Genomic DNA, 19,065 nt, shown 5'->3' with positions numbered 1-19,065 from the left:
CCGGGCGGGGAGGAGGGAGGGAGGAAGCGGGCGGGGTCACGTGAGGCTTCCTCCCCCCCCCGCACCTCCCCTCCCCTCCCCATCTCTCCTCCCCATCTCTCCTCCCCTCCCGCACCCTGCCGACAAAGTTGCAAAGGCAGGAAGCGCAGGAGGGCAACAAAGTTTCCGAGGCGGAGGGGGGCCGGATCCGGAGCGGGAGGATCCGGGGCGGCAGCCTGGGGTCTCCCCCCACCCCCCCTGCTCCTTCGGCCCCCTTCCCCGGCCCAGGCCGAGCGGCGTCGCCCCCCAACCGGCTCCTTCCAGGGCAGCTGCCGGCCCGGCGGGCGATGGAGCCGGCGGGCGGCGGTCGCGGGGGGTCCCCGGCGCCCCTGGCGGCCCCCTTGCTCCTGGGACTCCTCTGGGGTAAGAGAGCACCGCGGGGGGGGCGGGCCTGGGCTGCCCCCCTTCAGCTTGGGGGGGGCGGGTGGGAGGACGGCTTCCCCCCCCCCATCGCTTCTGGGGGGGCTTCCTGGGTGCCTTGCTGGTCTGCCCCAAGGGGGGCCAAAGGGGCTGGCGTCCTCCTCCTCTCCCCCCCCGCCCCCGGTTTCATCCTCACAACAACCCTGCGAAGGAGGAAGTTAATTCGCAGTGGGTCGCCGTGTTGGTCTGTCTGCAGTGGTAGAAAAGGGCCGGAGTCCAGCGGCACCTTAAAGACGGACAAGAATATTTTCTGGTAGGGGAGGAGCTTTCGGGAGCCACAGCTCACTTCTTCAGATACAATCTTAGTAATTAATCTAGCCTTTAAATTAATTAATTTAATTAATTAATCTAGTCTTGGTGTAGTGGGAAAGGAGGAAGTTCGGCTGAGCGGGTGCGACTGGCCCAAGGTCACTCGGCGGGCTTCCCTTGGCGGGAGTGGGGATTCGAACCCGGGTCTTGCCCTGGCACTAACCACTGCGCCAGGCTGGGCAGCGGACCCTTATAAAGGGTGTTTTGCCCCTTCCGAGGGACGCGGCGGGAAGGTGCCCGGTTCGATGCCCCGGCGGCTCCAGTTAAAAGGATCAGGAAGTAGGTCACAATAAACCGGCAGAAACAGATTTTACTATTTTAATTAGGGAGTTATAGAAACTAGTTTTAATACTTTTGTATTTTACTGTTAATGGCTGTTTTTAAAACTGTTTAGACGCTTCTTCAGAAGTCGGGTGATGGGTCACTTTTTAAGGTGGGTGGAGGGTCGAACTTTATAATTTTGTAACCGTGAATGTATTAATAAGTGTATATAGATACTCTTGTATTTTTTTTAATTTTCTTTATATTATTATTGTTGTATTTTTTCGTTTTGTTTTATGTTATAAAAATTTAAAAACATTATTAAAAAAAAAAAGGAAGTAGGTCATGTGAAAGGCCTCTGATGGGAGGCCCTGGAGAGCAGCTGCCGGTCAGAGCAGGCAAAGCCTGACCCTGGCTGCGTCCACACATTGCTGGATACTGTGCTGTCGTTGTACACTTCTCTGCATTTGTGAATGATTGCTATAGCGCAGCGATACGTCGGTGTCTTTCAATGTGTGGATGCAACCCTCTTTGGACCCATGATCTGATTTGGTCTAAGGCCGCTTCATGTCTTCAGTGGGTGGGCGTCCGTCTCCCTAGACCCCTCTAGACACTCTGCTGCTGACATCACAATCGCTACACTATGAGGAAAGCAATGCTGATGCTATGACCGTAGGCAGATCGCGAGAGGGAGGGCATATTGGCAATCTTCTGGGCATGGAGTGGGAGTCACTGGGGGTGTGGGGGGGGAGGCAGTTGTGAATCTCCTGCATTGTGCAGGGGGTTGGACTAGATGACCCTGGTGGTCCCTTCCAACTCTATGATTCTATGAAAGGCCAAAGAATCTGGGACTTTCCAATTTAGAAAAGACAACTAAATAGGGACAGGGTAGAGGTTTATAAAAATTTTGCACTGGGTAAAGAGAGTAGACAGATAGACTTCCTCCCCCCCTCTCCCAAAATACTAGGAGGATCTCCAGTGAAGTAGATGGGCGGTAGATTCAGGGTGGAGAAAAGGAAATACTTCTTCAATCAACAAGTCATTAAAATGTGGAATTAGGCCAATGACACAGATAGCTTTAAAAGGGTTCGTGGAGGATAGGTCTCTCAGTGGTTACACGCCATGGTGACTAAAATCGACCATCAACAAAAGTGTGGGGGGTGGGGACAAATTAAACTCCCACCAAAGTGTTGAAGCCAAACCGAAAAGGCTGCACTAAAAAACACTAAAATTACAAATATATAAATTTTAAAGTTAAAACAGTCCAGTTAAAAACATAAGGCCTGTATCATAGGCGAGTCATTCACAAATAATAAATACATGAAACTCGTAAACAGTTGATGTGAAATCGTACAGTGACAGAAGTGAGACCGAAAAAAAGGACCAAAAGTGGGACTAAATAAAGACCAGACGTGTTTCAGCCTCAAAAAGGCCTTCCTCGGTGGTCAGACGTAGAACTGTAGTCCAGTACACATCCTAACAGTATAATATCATAATGCACGGTAGAACGCCCTGACCTGGATGGCCCAGGCTAGCCTGATCTCATCAGATCTCAGAAGCTAAGCAGGGTCAGCCCTGGTTAGTATTTGGATGGGAGACCACCAAGGAATACCAGGGTTGCTGTGCAGAGGAAGGCACTGGCAAACCACCTCTGTTAGTCTCTTGCCATGAAAACCCCAAAAGGGGTCGCCATAAGTCGGCTGCGACTTGACGGCACTTTACACACACACACAGTATTATGAAACCATTTGACCTAACACACTTGTTTGCATTTGACCTAACCCACTGTTTGACCTCCGCATTCAAAGGCAGTCAGCCTCTGAATCTCAGTGCCAGGAGGCAAGCTCAGCAGAAGGCCTTGGTTTCTGTGCCTTGTGGCTGGAGCTTCAGAGGAACTGGTCAGCCACTACGTGAGGCAGGATGCTGGACTAGATGGACCCCTGATCTGATTCCAGCAGAAATCTCTTACGTTCTTGCTTCAACAAAAAGGAGGCCTCGGGCTGAATTTGCTGAAATGCCCTTGCAGATTTGATTTGTCTTGAATTTGATCATCGTTGTGATTTTTTTAATGTGGAAAAAAATGCCTTCATTCAGAAGTGCAGCTCCAATTTAATGTTTGGGGTATTCTGTTGTTCCTGCAAGCATACTATCAAGGAAGTGTCGTGTTTTTCTGTTGTGTACCTCCAAGCTCTGCTTAGAAAGGGGATAGGCTTACAGTTTGTGATCTTTTGGGCACACTGTTTAGAACACTTCCTTGTTCTTGGAACACCCGTGTGTGTGTTTGCCAACTGCGGGTAAAACTTCATACGTCTAATGAAATGGGCCATGGCCCAAGCCAGTTTATAATGCATTACTCTTTAACAAGACGCATGACTCCTGGCTGCAGTAGATTAACCCTTGGATCTGATTCTGTGTGCTTTCCGTTCCTTAGGTATCCTTCCGACAGTGGAAAATAGCCCCACCTATATGGGTGAGTTAACAGGTGGAAGGGATGGGACCGTGCATACAAGAAAGATGTGTCAGCTGGGAGGCATTCCAGAATGGTCATAGAATCCTGATCCTCTCTAGAGCAAAGCTTCTTAAACTGTGGGCCGTGACCCCATCTGGGTCTCGCAACTGAATGTGGGAGGTCGCGAAACAAGCACATCCATCTTATTAGTATGCAAATTTGCTTTCATCTTTAATAAATAATAAAATTATACGTATACCAAAAGATTGTTTTAAAATAAATTTCTTTATGATTTATTATCAGTAAATGTTTGATTTGTATACCTATTTTATATACCTATATACCTGGGGTTGCGTAAAAATTTATCAGGCGAAAAGGGGTCGCAAGTGGGAAGAGTTTAAGAAGCCTTGCTCTAGGGGATAGAAAGAAACATTTGGGATATGTTATTGGGGAGGGGGCTGCAGAAAATCAGGGGGAATTGAGAGACGGCATGGGTTGAAAGAAGAGCTCACTATTTTCCCGGTCTTCTCTCTTCCTCTCCACAGGTGTCTGTCAGGGCTACCCTGATGTCCGGAGGGAATTCCCCGGCCAGATCCGTAGCCCTTCTATGCAGGGGATGCCTTACAGTAGCTGCAGCTGGGTGATTCTCGGTGGGCCCGAGGAGATCATCTCCATCAGGTGAGGAAGCGCTCACTCTCATGCGCACACCTGTGTGACACCTGGTGCTGACCACAGCTGGACTCCCAAGAGAGCAAAGATTCCCTCTCCCACCCTCTGTGCCTCTCTCCCTACCTGCTCTCTGGACCGTTTCTCGCCCAGGAGATGGTCCCATAAGAACATAAGAAAAGCCCTCCTGGATCAGACCCAGGCCCATCAAGTCCAGCAGTCTGTTCACACAGTGGCCAACCAGGTGCCTCTAGGAAGCCCACAAACAAGACAACCGCAGCAGCATTATCCTGCCTGTGTTTCACAGCACCTAACATATTCAGCATGCTCCTCTGATCCTGGAGAGAATAGGTCTGCATCCTGACTAGTATCCATTTTTACTAGTAGCCATGAATACTCCTAAGTGAGTATTTTTGCGGAGATCAGCTTGGGGGAGCTGGGCTGTCCATGGATCCGGGTGGTGTTTCTCCACCCCCGATGACTTCTCTGCATAAATCCACCGCCCCTCCACAGGGATTCCTCAGGAGTATCATCAGAGGGAAATAAAATCTGACACACACCGACACTCTTAATTTACTATAGAGCGTACACACATTAAAAACACTAGGCCTGAAACATATACACTTCAAATTAAAATTGCTAAATATCCAACAGTATTGGTGATCTGTAATAAATACAAATGACCACTATAAAACCAGACGCTTTTCGGCCTTTCTCAGTGGTCATATATACATTCATAAATATTTTCACAAACACATCCAGAAACACATAAAAGATATGCGGAACTGTAACCACCTGAATGTGGGGGGGGAAAGAAATTGAGAGCCTTTGCGTGTGTGTCAATTTTATATGGTGAAAATCACATCTTTTGCAACAATTGACAATAGGCCACACAATATATGAGATTTAAAAATTAAAAAAAATTGTTTTACTTAGATTTTATTTTATTAATAAAGGTATGAACATAGGTGTTAATGGTGAGCATTAAAAAAATCTCTCTTTCATCAACATTGTTGGATATTTAGCAATTTTAATTTGAAGCCTATATATTTCAGGCCTAGTGTTTTTAATGTGTGTACACTCTATAATAAATTATGATAACATTTTGTATAATGTTTAGCTCAACTTTTAATTCTTTTTTTAGTTTAGGTAGCGTTTTCTTTTTTTTCCCCCTTTCTGTTTATTCCACATACCAGCACTCTTGAACACATGAAGCTGCCTTATACTGAATCAGACCCTTGATCCATCAAAGTCAGTATTGCCTACTCAGGCCGGCAGCGGCTCTCCAGGGTCTCAGGCAGAGGTCTTTCACATCACCTACCTGCCTAGTCCCTTTAACTGGAAATGACGGGGATTGAACCTGGGACCTTCTGCATGCCAAGCAGATGCTCTACCACTGAGCCACAGCCCCTCTTCCTTGTCTCTGTTTCCAACAGGTTCCAGTGGTTCCGGCTTCTCTGTGGCTCAGAAGTTCTGACGATTCGCTCGCCTTTTCAGCCGACCAAGAAATTCTGCGGCTACAATATTCCGGAGCCCCTCCAGATAAAGGGGGGTAATGTGACTTTGAGCTACAGCTGGAAATTCATGGCAGGCGACGGGTTTCTGTTGAAATACGAGAAAGGTATGGGGGTCGCTACTGTCAGGGCAGAATTTCCCTGGACAGCCGTGGAACCCTTCTCCCCAAATCATTCAGTTTGCTTTTCTCCATTTAGCCATCTGTGCATCCAGTCCGTTCCTCCCCCCCTCCATCGGCCCCTCCAGCTGCATACGTCAACGCAGGTTCTCCCATCGTCCACCCACCCTCTCAGCCAAACGCCCAGTCTTCTGTTTCCGAAGCATAATTTCCTACCTCTTGTATCATGTTCCTCTTAACCTGAAAAGCCCAAATGCTTTAGTCGAGCGTGGCGCAGTGGTTAAGAGCGGTGGCTTGGAGCGGTGGACTCTGATCTGGAGAACCGGGTTTGGTTCCCCACTGCTGCACATGAGCGGTGGACGCTAATCTGGTGAACAGGGTTGGTTTTCCCACTCCTACACATGAAGCCAGCAGGTTGACCTTGGGCTAGTCACACTCTCTCAGCCTCACCTACCTCACAGGGTGTCTGTTGTGGGGAGGGGAAGGGAAGGTGATTGTAAGCCAGTTTGATTCTTCCTTAAGTGGTAGAGAAGATCGGCATATAAAAACCAACTCTTCTTCTTCTTCCTCTCCTCACAACAGACACCTTGTGAGGTCGATGGGGCTGAGAGAGTTCGGAGAGAACCGTGACTAGCCCAAGGTCACCCAGCTGGCTTCATGTCCAGGAGTGGGGAAACCAACCTGGTTCGCCAGATTAGCGTCCACTGCTCTTAACTGCTACACCACTCCCGATCAAGCAGTGTAGGGCTGAGATGGGCAGGCTCTTTGTCCCTTCCTCCCTATGTGGGGGTGGGTGAGTTTGGTAGAGAGGTTCACCTTTTTGTCTCCCCCGCCCCTGGTGCTTCTTCCTTTCTCTCACCCAGAATGGACATTTTCCAAGCTAAGGATCACCACGTCTTGCAGCCAGGGGCGAAGGTGCACAAGTACAGCCTCCAGCACCATCCCAGCAAGTCAGGCCGACGGGTGGGGACGCGCCGTTGCCAAAGGGACACATTGGCCACCTTGGCTGGACCAGCCGAGTCGAGAAGCGGCGACGGAGAGCTTGGAGATGCTGCGGAGGCATTCGTCAGATAGGCCTCGGGGAGGTAACGCCCAATTAACGGGAGCGGTTGTTGTAAACAGAACAGAGAATCTTGCACGGGTTTGGTTGATCGATTCATGTTGCGGCCCCTCGTACTGTGTGTGTTGAGCAATAGGGTGTCATCTGGCAGCTGGACTTCTTCACTGCCAGCCCTTCATCGTTTGAAGGGCATCAGTCCCCAAGCAAACTGTTCCGTCTATCGCTGTCCTCTACTTCTGTGTTTCAACCAGCAACTGGCCCATAACGGAACCAGTCCTGTTTTTGCAAAACGGTTAAGTTTACTCTGCTTTTAATTAGGGCCATCATCCGAGCTTTCTAGAAAACCACGTGTATAATGTTTAGCAGAAACTGCCCCCATCTGTAGGATTGCTGATGCTACTGGAGAACTTCAAATGGTTGGCGAGGCAGGACTCCCCTTTGCAAGCGGGGCTTTCCTCAGCGGAGCTTGTTCTTCCATATTGCTAGTAATTCTCATTTTAATACTGCTTTCCAGTCTGATTCCCACCGTGTTCTGTTTTTCTTTCTTCACTTCTGTTTTACTGTCTCTCTCCCCCACCCCATCAAAATTTGGGTGTGAACTCCTTGAGAGGTGGTATTGGATGCTTGTTTGCTTATGTTGGCCTGTAAAATGCACAATTGTAATAAGTCCCAATTCCATCAGTCCAGTATGAGACATATGAAGCTGCTTTTTTGGTCTGTCTGTCTCAGTATCGTCTGCTCAAACTGGCAAAGGCCCTCCAGGATCTCATGCAAAGAAGGGTCTTTTGTGACATTTGCTACCAGAGATCCTATAAGTGGAGATGCCAGGGACTTACAGAATATTCTACGGGTGCAATACATCCCCTGCCACTGAACCATGGCCCCTCTCAAAGCACATCTTTTCTTTCGTCCATCTGACTCTGCATCTTCTTATTTATCCATCCATCTGTCTACCATTTGTTCTGAAATCTGAAAGTGTTTAATACGGTCCCAGACCAACAATAAAAAACTTTTACATGATAAAAATAATAGCTATATACATCGATAAATACATAATCATACATTCATAGCAGAACTAGAGCCCCGTGGCGCAGAGTGGTAAAGCTGCAGTACTGCAGTCCAAACTCTGCTCACGACCTGAGTTCGATCCCGACAGAAGTCGGTTTCAGGTAGCCGGCTCAAGGTTCACTCAGCCTTCCATCCTTCCGAGGTCGGTAAAATGAGTACCCAGGTTGCTGGGGGTAAAGGGAAGATGACTGGGGAAGGCACTGGCAAACCACCCCGTAAACAAAGTCTGCCTAGAAAACGTCGGGATGTGACGTCACCCCATGGGTCAGGAATGACCCGGTGCTTGCACAGGGGACCTTTACCTTTTACATAGCAGAACTATTAAAAACTTAAGCTTAACTAAAACACAGTTAGAATCCACATATAAATATAAAAACACTCATTCGTTAGGTTCGACCCATGCTCGCCTAGTCTTCATAATTTGCCATCCAAATTTGGCCATTTTAAAGGTAAGCTCAGTGTCTTTATTTGAGAGCATATTAAAAAGGCGAGTCGCTCTAGTTTTCCCTGGGTGATCAGCTATTACAAGGGGAATGTCTTATTTTATTATAAATTTTGCAGTCATAAATGGCATGTTCAAGGGTCTCTATGCTCCCATCAGAACAAGGGCATACACGTTCACCATAGGGGATCTTCTTATATCTCCCTTCCATTATAGCTGAAGGGAGAGCTATAGGCCCTCCTATAATCAGGGATTTCCAGATGAACAAGTTATGGCATCAGGGTCACATTAGTAAGGGTGCTTCGATTGTAACACACGTTTTTAAGTCTATCATGCTGTCGTTCTACATCTAGTACTCTTTGCCTTATCAAGGCCCTGGCCTGCAAATACTCCATAGATAAAAGTAGTTCTTGAGAGAGCCCACAGAAGCCTAATTTATTCTTCAAACTCCTCGACCAGGGAGAGGCAAAGGTATCATACAGGATCAGATTAACGAGTCCTTTAGGACAGAGTGCTATTTTAAGCCAATAGGAAATCGCAGCTATCCATATCCTCGCTTCAATCATAACCTCCCCAGTCTCTATTCGAACTGCAGCATTAGAGACACTGGAAGGGACTTGTAAAACAGCTCTCAAAAATTTAGATTGAATCTTCTCCATCTTGGAGTAATTTGCCGTGATCATAAGTGGCGCCCCATATAGCATTTGAGGAAGAGATTTAGCCTTAAATAGCTTAACAGCTGCCGTAATTGAGCGTCCCCCCCTTAGTCCAGAAAAAAAATTGTATAGCTGCTGCACTTTTTTGGGCATTTCAGCTACCATTCGTTCATTTTCTCCTTTCCTTTCTAGAAAATTGAGGGCACTCCCCAGCTACACGCCAAAAATAAAAGACATTATAAAAAAATTAAAAAACACCCTGATGAGAACTCAGAAGGTTTGTTGCTATCTTAAAATGCGCAGAATATGGAAGGCAGCTGATCAGTTAAAAGGGAGGAAAGGAAACAGAGGAAAGAGGAAATTGGCCTATTCAAATGCCTTAGAGCAGGGGTGTCAAACTCAATTGTTAGGAGGGCCGGATATCAATGGTCAGGCCGGGCCATGCCTCACCAGCCCAGATCAATAGTGGGGTTGGAGCAGCTGCTTCAAGGGCTGGATAAGAGTTCTCAAGGGGTTGGATCCAGCCCACGGGCCTTATGTTTGACACCCCTGCCTTAGAGTATAAATATCTTTGAGGGGAACTTGGGCAGGGGAGAAGGGATTCCCAGTCATTTATGTCCATTTCCCTGTCCACTTCCTCGGGGGGCCCCGACTTGTGAAATAAAAATCCTGCCCGTTCTATGTTTCGTCCCATCCCTTGGGCCATTTTCACTGTTTTCCATACTCTCCTCTCTCTCCCCTTGCTGCAGAATCAAAAGCCCACCTGTGCAACGTCAGCCTGGACAACTTCTACGGCGTAATTTTTTCACCAGCATTCGCCCCAGATGCCCACCCTGGGGCTGCCCATTGCCAATGGGCCCTGGATGCCCACGACAGCCGCCCGCTGAGCATCCGCTTTACTGTCATTGATTTGGACGTCCGGGACTCTCTGCAGGTGTACGAGGGGGTGCCCGGCAGCGCACCCCACTCTCGTTTGCTGCGCAACTTGGACTATACCAGCAACGGCAAAGTTGTTTCTGTGGATTCTCCCTCCAGCCGCGCGTGGGTCCTGTACCAGGCTGTTCCGGGAACGATACGCCTGGGGTTCAATGCCACCTACCACGTGCGGGGTTACTGTGTCCCGTGGGATTTTCCTTGCGGTGGCTCAGACGGTGAAGGCGCCAGCTGCTACAGCACCGCCGAGCGCTGTGATGGCATCTGGGACTGCGCCAACGGTGCCGACGAGGATGGCTGCGGCGGCTGTCCGCAAGGGCAATTCCCGTGCGGGGGGCGCGGCATCAGCGGGGCTGCCTGCTACGGCCCCGCTGACCGCTGCAATTATCAGACTTTCTGCGCGGACGCTGCTGACGAGCGGCGCTGCCACACCTGTCAGCCGGGCAACTTCCGGTGCCGGGACGGGCGCTGCATCTACGAGAGCTGGGTGTGCGATGGGCAGGCGGACTGCACCGACGCCTCCGACGAGGCAGACTGCTCATACGTCCTCCCACGCAAAGTGGTGACGGCGGCTGTTATTGGCAGCCTGGTGTGTGGCCTCCTCCTGGTGATTGCTTTGGGTTGCACTTGCCGCCTCTACGCGCTCCGTAGCCACGAGTTTGGGTAAGGGGCAGAGCTGGGTCATAAGGGGGCCGATAAGACTTGTACACAGGGTGGCTCAAACGAGGTAATGATAGAAGTGAGATGTTTGAGGGAGGGACTGGGACCGGTGGGTAGAAAAGGTAACTCCCTCCAGGTGGGGCCAGAAATATCAACATGGTGGATCAAAAGTAGAGGGTGGGGCTAAGGTTTAAGTGCAGGCCTTCTGAACACAGCTGCTGAAGCTCAAAGGCATCATGTATTTATTTATTTAAAACATTTATTAGCCACCTTTCTCCTTTGCAGAACTTGAGGAGGCTTCCAATACAAATAAAACGATTAGGAAAACGCAATAAAACAACATAAATTAAACAACAATTATAAACCACATAAAGGTAAAGTCCCCTGTGCAAGCACCGGGTTATTCCTGACCCATGGGGTGACATCACATCCCGACATTTACTAGGTCTACTATGTTTGCAGGGTGGTTTGCCAGTGCCTTCCCCAGTCGTCTTCCCTTTACCCCCAGCAAGCTGGGTGCTCATTTCACCGACCTCGGAAGGATGGAAGGCTGAGTCAACCTTGAGCCGGCTACCTGAAACCGACTTCTGTCGGGATCGAACTCAGGTCGTGAGCAGAGCTTGGACTGCAGTACTGCAGCTTACCACTCTGCGCCATGGGGCTCCTTACAAACCACATAAAAGGTCACAATTTTGAAACTCCAATTAGGACTGCTAAAAAATAGATCAGTCACATGCAGTCCTAAATAGAACCATCTTCAACTGGCACCTAAAGGTTGACTGGGAGTGGCCCAATGCACCTCCCTGGGGAGGCTGTTGCAGAATCCTGGGGCTGCCACCAAAGAGGCCCTCTCTTGTGTGCCCACCAGACAAGCTTCTTTGATTGGTGGGGGTGATCCCAATTCCAGGTCAGGAACATGGGAGAAGAAGGGTACCTCAGTTCCAAGCCTTGTAGGTCTTTAAAGGTCAAAACTAACCCATTAAGATAAAGTAAAATACTGTTAAGGAGACACCTATATTAAGATATATATGTTACAGCTTCTTAATAGGATCTTTATCGTAAAGTTAGAGTAAATGTTTCATATATAGTAACTTCAAGTTTGAGCTATGTTTAATCTAGGAAGTTATTTTTATTAAGAACATCTTTGAATTAGAAGCGGTAATAACAAGGATCAACATAATATTTAAGATGTTATATTATGATTTTATAATCAGTAATTAATAGGTTAATAGGCCTAAGAAGGCCAATGCAATTCTGGGCTGCATCAATAGGAGTACTGTGTCTAGATCAAGGGAAGTAATACTACCATTGTATTCTGCATTGGCTAGACCTCACTTGGAATACTGTGTCCAGTTTTGGGCTCCACAGTTTAAGAAGGATGTTGACAAGTTGGAGCGTGTCCAGAAGAGGGGGACCAGAATGGTCAGAGGTCTGGAATCCATGCCCTATGCGGAGAGATTTAGGGAGTTGGGTTTGTTTAGTTTGGAGAAGAGAAGGTTGAGGGGAGACATGATAGCCATGTTTAAATATTTGAAGGGATGCCATGTTGATGAGGGAACTAGCTTGTTCTCTGTTGCTCCAGAGACTAGGACACGGAGTAATGGATTTAAACTAATAGAAAAGCGATTCCACCTAAACATTAGGAAGAACTTCCTGACGGTGAGGGCTGTTTGATGGTGGGATGCACTTCCTCGGAGGGTGGTGGAGTCCCCGTCTTTGGAGGTCTTTAAGAAGAGGCTGAATGGCCATCTGTCGGGAGTGCTTTGATTGTGAGATCCTGCATGGCAGGGGAAGGGTTGGGGTCACTGGGGATGTGGGGGGGAGGTGGTTGTGAATTTCCTGCATTGTGCAGGGGGTTGGAATGGATGATCCTGGTGGTCCCTTCCAACTCTATGATTCTAATATTTTATAACATAATGAGCTTTGGCAAACTTTGGAAGGGGGGAAGGACTGAATGCATGTTGTGGTATGTATGGGGGATTTGTTTTGTTTATGTCTGTTTTGATAAAAAATAATAACATCTATCTTTAAAAAAACCCTAGCCCCTTAAATTGGGCTCAGGAGCAGATCAGTAGACAGTGTCATTGCTGTAGTAGCAGGGTGATATGCTCCCGGTATCATGCAAAGCAGAGAAATGAAGAAAGGAAGAAGAGGATGGCAAAGGAAGGAAAAAGCTGGCTGGTCATGGCTGTTTGAGAAGAGGAAACCGCTGGGGATTGTAATTCATATTTTTGCTTTTCTCCTCTGCAGGGCCGTCGCCCCCATATCACGGATGGAGGCCCAGATGGTTCGGCGGCAAGCTCCCCCTTCCTATGGGCAGCTCATAGCTCGTGGCGTCATCCCCCCAGTCGATGGCTTCCCTACTGAGCATCCCAATCAGGTGAGTAGCCCCACTATCGGCCTCAGTTTTCCGAGGCCATCTCTGTATTAAGCAGCATTGAAAGCCATAGACCTTGCACCTCTCTTGTAAGAGGAAGCGAACTCCATCGGAGAAGCTATCTAGTGCACACAGAATTTGTTTGTAGGATCCCAGCCACAGTCCTGTTGAGTAAGAGCAGAATATCTCAATTCTCAGCACCCTCACAAAACTACAACTCCCAGGATTCCTGGGATCAAGCTGAATTGGGTTGACACCTCAGCTAATTTCTTTCTCATTCCAGAACTCAGTGTTGGGGAATTTGCGGTCTCTGCTGCATTTGTTGCGCCGTGACCCCGCCGCCACCGCCAACGGGGGCCGACACCCACATCGCAGCCGCTTCCTGCGCCGCTTAGTGAGGCGCATGCGCCGGTGGGGACTACTCCCTCGGCCCGCTCCGTCGCCCTCCACCACGACGACGGCGACTGCTGCCACCACCTCTCCTTCCCATTCCGCTCTCGATACTCAGCCCGAGCCGGTTCTAGGGGAAGAAAACACGACTTCCGTCCAACCCGAAGAGCAGGCCCCGCCTCTTCCTCAGAAAGTCCCGCCTCCTCCCGAGCCTCTGCCGGAGCCCCAGGCCCCTCTCCCTCCTCCCACTCCACGGCTTTCGGGAATGATGCAAGTTCTCCGCGTGCGGCTCTTTCCCCCCGCACCGCCGTCGTCCGTCGAGGCCGGGGACACCTTCAGCACGCCCCCGTCCCCCGAGGACGAAGACGACGTGTTGCTGGTGCCTCTGACTGAGCCGCGTCTTCTGAGCGAAGCCGCAGTGTGGGACGACGAGCCCCTTTTGACCTGACAGCCCCACTGATTACCCCCTTCCCGGCCAAGGTGACCTCCTCTGACTTTGTCTAACACTGGACCCCTCCCTTTAAGAAGTTTGCAGTCAATTAGTAGTGAAATGGATAGGAAAGGGGGGGAAATTGACTGGCGGATCGGAAACAAACGTCCTTAAAGGTTCTGTTTCTGCTCTTGGTGTTGGACCAAGAGAGTAGATGGTTGGGGCCACCGGGACGCTCCCTTCTTCCGACTTATCGGAGGATGTAAATTTCAGTGCCGCCGAATATGAACGGCGTCATATTTGCGTGCCGGTTAAATAACGTTTCTGAAAGGGGACGTCGGTCATCTGGGATCACTGTTCTCTGTGACAAGCCCTGAGAAAAATGTTGTGGGTCCACCCAATCCTCTTGACGCCTTTTCGTATATATATATTTTTTCCCCGATCTGTGAGCAACAGGCCGGTTCAGCTGGCACTGAAATATGGCTTTCTTCTGAAGAACAGTTAGAAGTGCATGCACTTGACATTTTAAAAAATGTTCTTAGAAAGTGAGGAGGTGGGGGTGGAAAAAAATAAATATGTTCTCGCAGGGAGACATGACAATATTCCTCTGCCGAAAAGGGAAGGAAGGAGAGAAATTTGTCAGCAATCAGTGGTGGCTCTTTAAGGGTTATAACTAGAGGCCACAAACGTTGTTTTGTAACGACGCAGTACAGAAAAGCAAAATTATTTTTTTCCCTGAAGCTAACAAAGCTAAAAGAATATTTAAAGTTGGTGACTCCCTTCGAAATCTTTTTTTTTTCTTTTTGCGATGGTCAGAAAAATACTGTTTTTAAGACAGAAGAGCAAAGATGGAAACTACTTTGATCTTTTATTGATGTTTTGTAAGTAAATTATTTTTTAAAATGCAGCAAGCGAGAGAAGTTAAATTTTGCACAAGATCTTATCCTTAACTGATGGGCTGTAAATAAGGAAAATTTCGTATGAAGGACTAAAAGCAATTGAGTAGTGATTGTTGCAGATTATTTCAATGACGGCGGCAAAAAAAAGGAGGAAAATGAATATGCACAATGAACTTGATTCCGTTCAAAATATTTATATGTTTTTAAAAGGCAAGGATGATCGCTGCTTTTAAAAGAAATTTTAAAAGATTGTTTCTAAAATAGGTTGAGGGTTATTGCTTCGTTCAAGGCAGTAAGTGCGAAAACATGTTTTTCTAAATGTTATTTTAAAATCTTCACTGTGCTTGATTAAAAACTGACAAAGGGCGATGGATGTGTTGGCTTATTTCTTAGCTAGGTGTTTCCAACAGTAAACATAAAATCTGTGTTGAATCTCATTCCAAAATCCTTCTTTTAAAAAGAACCCACAATTAAGCCATATTGAAGGTATTTGGAAAAGAAAATAGGTGTCAGCTATGATTCTTCAGCCATGCTTGTAAAAGATAGTGACAAGACTGATCTATGAAAGTAGCGTCATTAGCTAATTTCGTTTGTAAAGGAAAGAGGGTTATGCCGACATGCATTTTTGCAACTCAAGACATAATTCTCTGTTTGCAGATTCTGGTTTGAAATGGTTCTGTTAAAGCTTTTGTGGAAAACTTTCCAAGTAGCTGTTGATGCTAAATTCTTTTCTAATAGGGCAGGTGAGCCAAATATGTTAGATTTGCTAATCCACACATCTCACTCAAAATGATTGCCACCACACAAATGACTGATGTATCTGGTAAAACAGCCTCCTTAAACAAAATGCTCCATCAATGCCTCAGAGTTGAAGGAAATTCACCAAATAAACTTAGAATCGGGTTCTGGGACCCGATTCAGGGGTTGCCCTTCTAGAACCACCATGCAACCCTTCCCCTTAGTAACATAAAGTGGAGGAGGGCCCAATCCACAAAACAGGACTCATGCGCTAGTGCCATAGAAACGAATCCCTGCTGACTTGCAAGCCTAGATATGTGTGTATAATTTCCTTGCAGAGAGCCAGTGTGGTGTAGTGGTTAAGAGCAGTGGTTTGGAGCAGTGGACTCTAATCTGGAAAACTGGGTTTGATTCCCCACTCCTCCACATGAAGCCAGCTTTGTGACCTTGGGCTAGTCATGGCTCTCTCACCCCCACCTACCTCACAGGGTGTCTGTTGTGGGGAGGGGAAGGTTAGGTTATCGTAAGCCAGTTTGATTCTCCCTTAAGTGGTAGCGAAGGTCAGCATATACCAACTCTTCTTCTGAAATCGTCAAGAAGTTCCTGGAGGTCTTTAAGCAGAGGCTGAATGGCCATCTGTCGGGGGTGCTTTGATTGTGGGATCCTGCATGGTGGGGGGGGGGGGGTTGGGGTCACTGGGTGTGTGTGTGGGAGGTAGTTGTGAACTTCCTGCATTGTGCAGGGGGTTGGACTAGATGACCCTGGTGGTCCCTTCCAACTCTATGATTCTATGTTTTCCTGCTGTTCTGTTCCCTCCCCCGGGTCTGAGTATGAATAACGGTGACTGCATTGAGTTAGATGAGCAAATATTTGCACTGTCTGTTGTCTTGGAGCAGCGGGTACTTACCAGTGCCGTTCCGTTTGTTATTGCACCTTCTGTTGCCTTGAAAAGATTGGCTAAGAAATTTAAAAAGGGGTAAAAAAAATGAAACGAGTAGATTTGTCTCCCTCCTCCTCCTCCTCCTGCTGGAAGCGAATCCCACTGAGTTCAATAGGACCACTTTAGAACTCTATTTAGCCAACATCGCAAATTATAAGCAAATTATTTAGCCAAGGAAAGGGGTATTCATGGCTATTAGTTAGAATGGATACTAGTCATGCTGCATACCTATTCTCGAACACTAAGGGATCAATGAGTCCGTATTTGTGGATCCTCAACTCTGGAGAATTTACCTCACTACATCCTATTTTTCCCCTTGGACGCTGGCCCCAGGGCTAAATTTTTGACAGGAATATTGTCGGGTACCAATACACATTGGGATGCGGAGAAATTATATTTGTTATCCGATATTGATGCACATGCGTCCTATAGAGTCTCTCTGTTTGCTTTTTGCAGCAAGGGAAATAAGGCTAAATGTGGTATCAGAAGGAGTAGCTACTTATCTTTTAAATGGCTAGGTTTTAATACATTTCATTATCTATTTTAATATTTGTTAATCCATTGTATTTGTATTATTATGGTTTGTTTTAGTAAATTGTTATGGCCAATGGCTATATAGTGGTGTAGTGGTTAAGAGCAGTGGTTTGGAGCGGTGGACTCTGATCTGGAGAACCGGGTTTGATTCCCCACCCCTCCACATGAGCGGCGGACGCTAATTTGGTGAACTGGATTTGTTTCCCCGCTCCTACACAAGAAGCCTGCTAGATGACCTTGGGCTAGCCACAGTTCTCTCTGAACTCTCTCAGCCCCACCTACCTCAGAAGGTGTCTGTTGTAGGGAAGGGAAGGAGATTGTAAGTCGGTTTGATTTTTCCTTAAGTAGTAGAGAAAGTCAGCTTTAAGAGGGGAGTGGACATATTCATGGAGGAGAGGGGTATTCATGGCTACTAGTTAAAATGGATACTAGTCATGATGCATACCTATTCTCTCCAGGATCAGAGGAGCTTGCCTGTTATATTAGGCGCTGAGGAACGCAGGTAGGATGGTGCTGCTGCAGTTGTCTTGTTTGGGGGCTTCCTAGAGGCACCTGTTTGGCCACTGTGTGAACAGACTGCTGGACTCGATGGGCCTGGGTCTGATCCAGCTGGGCCTTTCTTATGTTCTTATGTTCTCTTCCTCTTATACATACAATAAAATTTTAACTTTCGCTCTAATGCCATAGAGTCCCTCTTCCAAAGGATCCATTTTGAGCAGGGGAACTGATCTCTGTAGTCTGGAGAGGAAATGCAATTCCGGGAGATCCCCAGGTCCCACCTGGAGGTTGGCATCCCTAGCTGCTTTCTTTGGGCTGCACGCTTCAAACTCCAAATCTGCAAAAAAAGGAAAAAAGGCACAATGTAAAATTATTAAAGGGAATTTCTGAACCCCTGTTTAAGACCCCTTCCTGCCCTGTGCCTCCCCAGAGTGGTTCTTCTCTTTGCCTCCCCAGAGGCTCCTCTGGCAACCGCTCATTATGCCTCATTAGCGTCCTCCCACCCGTGACTAATAGTATAATTCCCCCCCTCTCCCTAATTAAAGCGAGCAGCTAATTCGGCATCATTAGGAGGAAGGGAGAGATCCTCTCTCCTCTCTGCCCACCCCCTTCCCACGCAAACTGTCCTCCGAAGGGAAACTCCCCAGCTGCCTGCTTTCCACCTCGCTTCTCCACGCAATTCGGGTGCCCGTTCCCCCTGGGTCTCCTTCCAGGCTAGGGATGCCAGCCTCCAGGTGGGACCTGGGGATCCCCTGGGATCCCAGCTCCTCTCCAGATGACAAGGATCAGATCCCCTGGAGAAAAGGGGTGCTCTGGAGGGTGGGCTATGGGGCCTTGTACCCCACTGAGGTCCCTGTCCTCCCTGGGCTCCATCCCCAAATCCCCAGGGGCTTCCCAACCTGGATCTCCCAATCCTATTCCCCCCAGTCCCTTGCCGGTGGCCATGGGGACTTGGCAACCCTATTCTGGGCCCATCGGGCCAGGCGCAGCCAGCATCCACTGGGGGAAGGGCTGTGGCTCATTGGTAGATACGGTTGCCAACCTCCAGGTACTAAAGAATTGATACATGTGCTGAATAACCTCAGTTAAAGTAACCAACAGCACCAGCTCTAATTATAGATAGGTCAAGAAACACAAATTATCACCACTTTCCAGGTTATAATGCCGGGTATGAAAACTCTATAATATATAAACCATAAGGAAATCAATCAAACAATAAATGGTTACATCACCAAATTCATTTCATAATATAATAATAGACTAGGTTAGCCGCACCCAGATCTGAATTCAACCTAAATAATAAAGACAATGGTCTAGAGTCTCAGTCCAAAAGTTGAATAACTGTCCAAACACCAAAGTCCAAATTCCAAAAATCCAATGATTCGATGATCCAATAGTCCGCGATAAATAAATTCATTCAATCAAAACGCCACCTCCGGATTTGTGTACGTTTCGCCAACAATGTGCTTTTTCAGTTGATTTTCTTTCAATCAAAAGGGTCCGAAGACCTCTGAAAAACAAATTTATGCACCAAATACCTAGAACTCTATGATCATGTAACAATGTAACAATCCCATGAAAATATTAATCCATACATACCGATGACCAGCTGACCATATGGCAGATGTCTGAGGCAAGGGCCACGGCAAAAAGATGCCTCAGA

General features: G+C 47.7%; 1 protein-coding gene across 1 annotated transcript; it reads left to right on the top strand.

Moving 5' to 3' along the window:
* The first annotated feature begins 326 nt into the window (after window positions 1-326).
* LRP10 (LDL receptor related protein 10) lies at window positions 327-13,811 on the top strand. Its single transcript, XM_056863671.1, has 8 exons — window positions 327-402; window positions 3,461-3,499; window positions 4,024-4,156; window positions 5,581-5,765; window positions 6,641-6,862; window positions 9,753-10,599; window positions 12,847-12,976; window positions 13,257-13,811. Exons 1-8 carry the CDS (start codon window positions 327-329, stop codon window positions 13,809-13,811), a joined length of 2,187 nt encoding a protein of 728 aa, XP_056719649.1.
* The last annotated feature ends 5,254 nt before the right edge of the window (window positions 13,812-19,065 follow it).

Source organism: Euleptes europaea, chromosome 18, assembly GCF_029931775.1.
Source record: "Euleptes europaea isolate rEulEur1 chromosome 18, rEulEur1.hap1, whole genome shotgun sequence".
Classification (NCBI taxonomy): Eukaryota; Metazoa; Chordata; class Lepidosauria; order Squamata; family Sphaerodactylidae; genus Euleptes; species Euleptes europaea.
The sequence above is the reverse complement of the archived record's forward strand: the minus strand, read 5'-3'. Positions and strand labels throughout refer to the sequence as shown.

Coding starts and splice junctions, on each gene's coding strand:
- LRP10 (XM_056863671.1), top strand. CDS start 327: ATGGAGCCGGCGGGCGGCGGTCGCGGGGGGTCCCCGGCGCCCCTGGCG. Junction 403..3,460: donor GCTCCTGGGACTCCTCTGGG/GTAAGAGAGCAC, acceptor TCCGTTCCTTAG/GTATCCTTCCGACAGTGGAA. Junction 10,600..12,846: donor CTCCGTAGCCACGAGTTTGG/GTAAGGGGCAGA, acceptor TCTCCTCTGCAG/GGCCGTCGCCCCCATATCAC.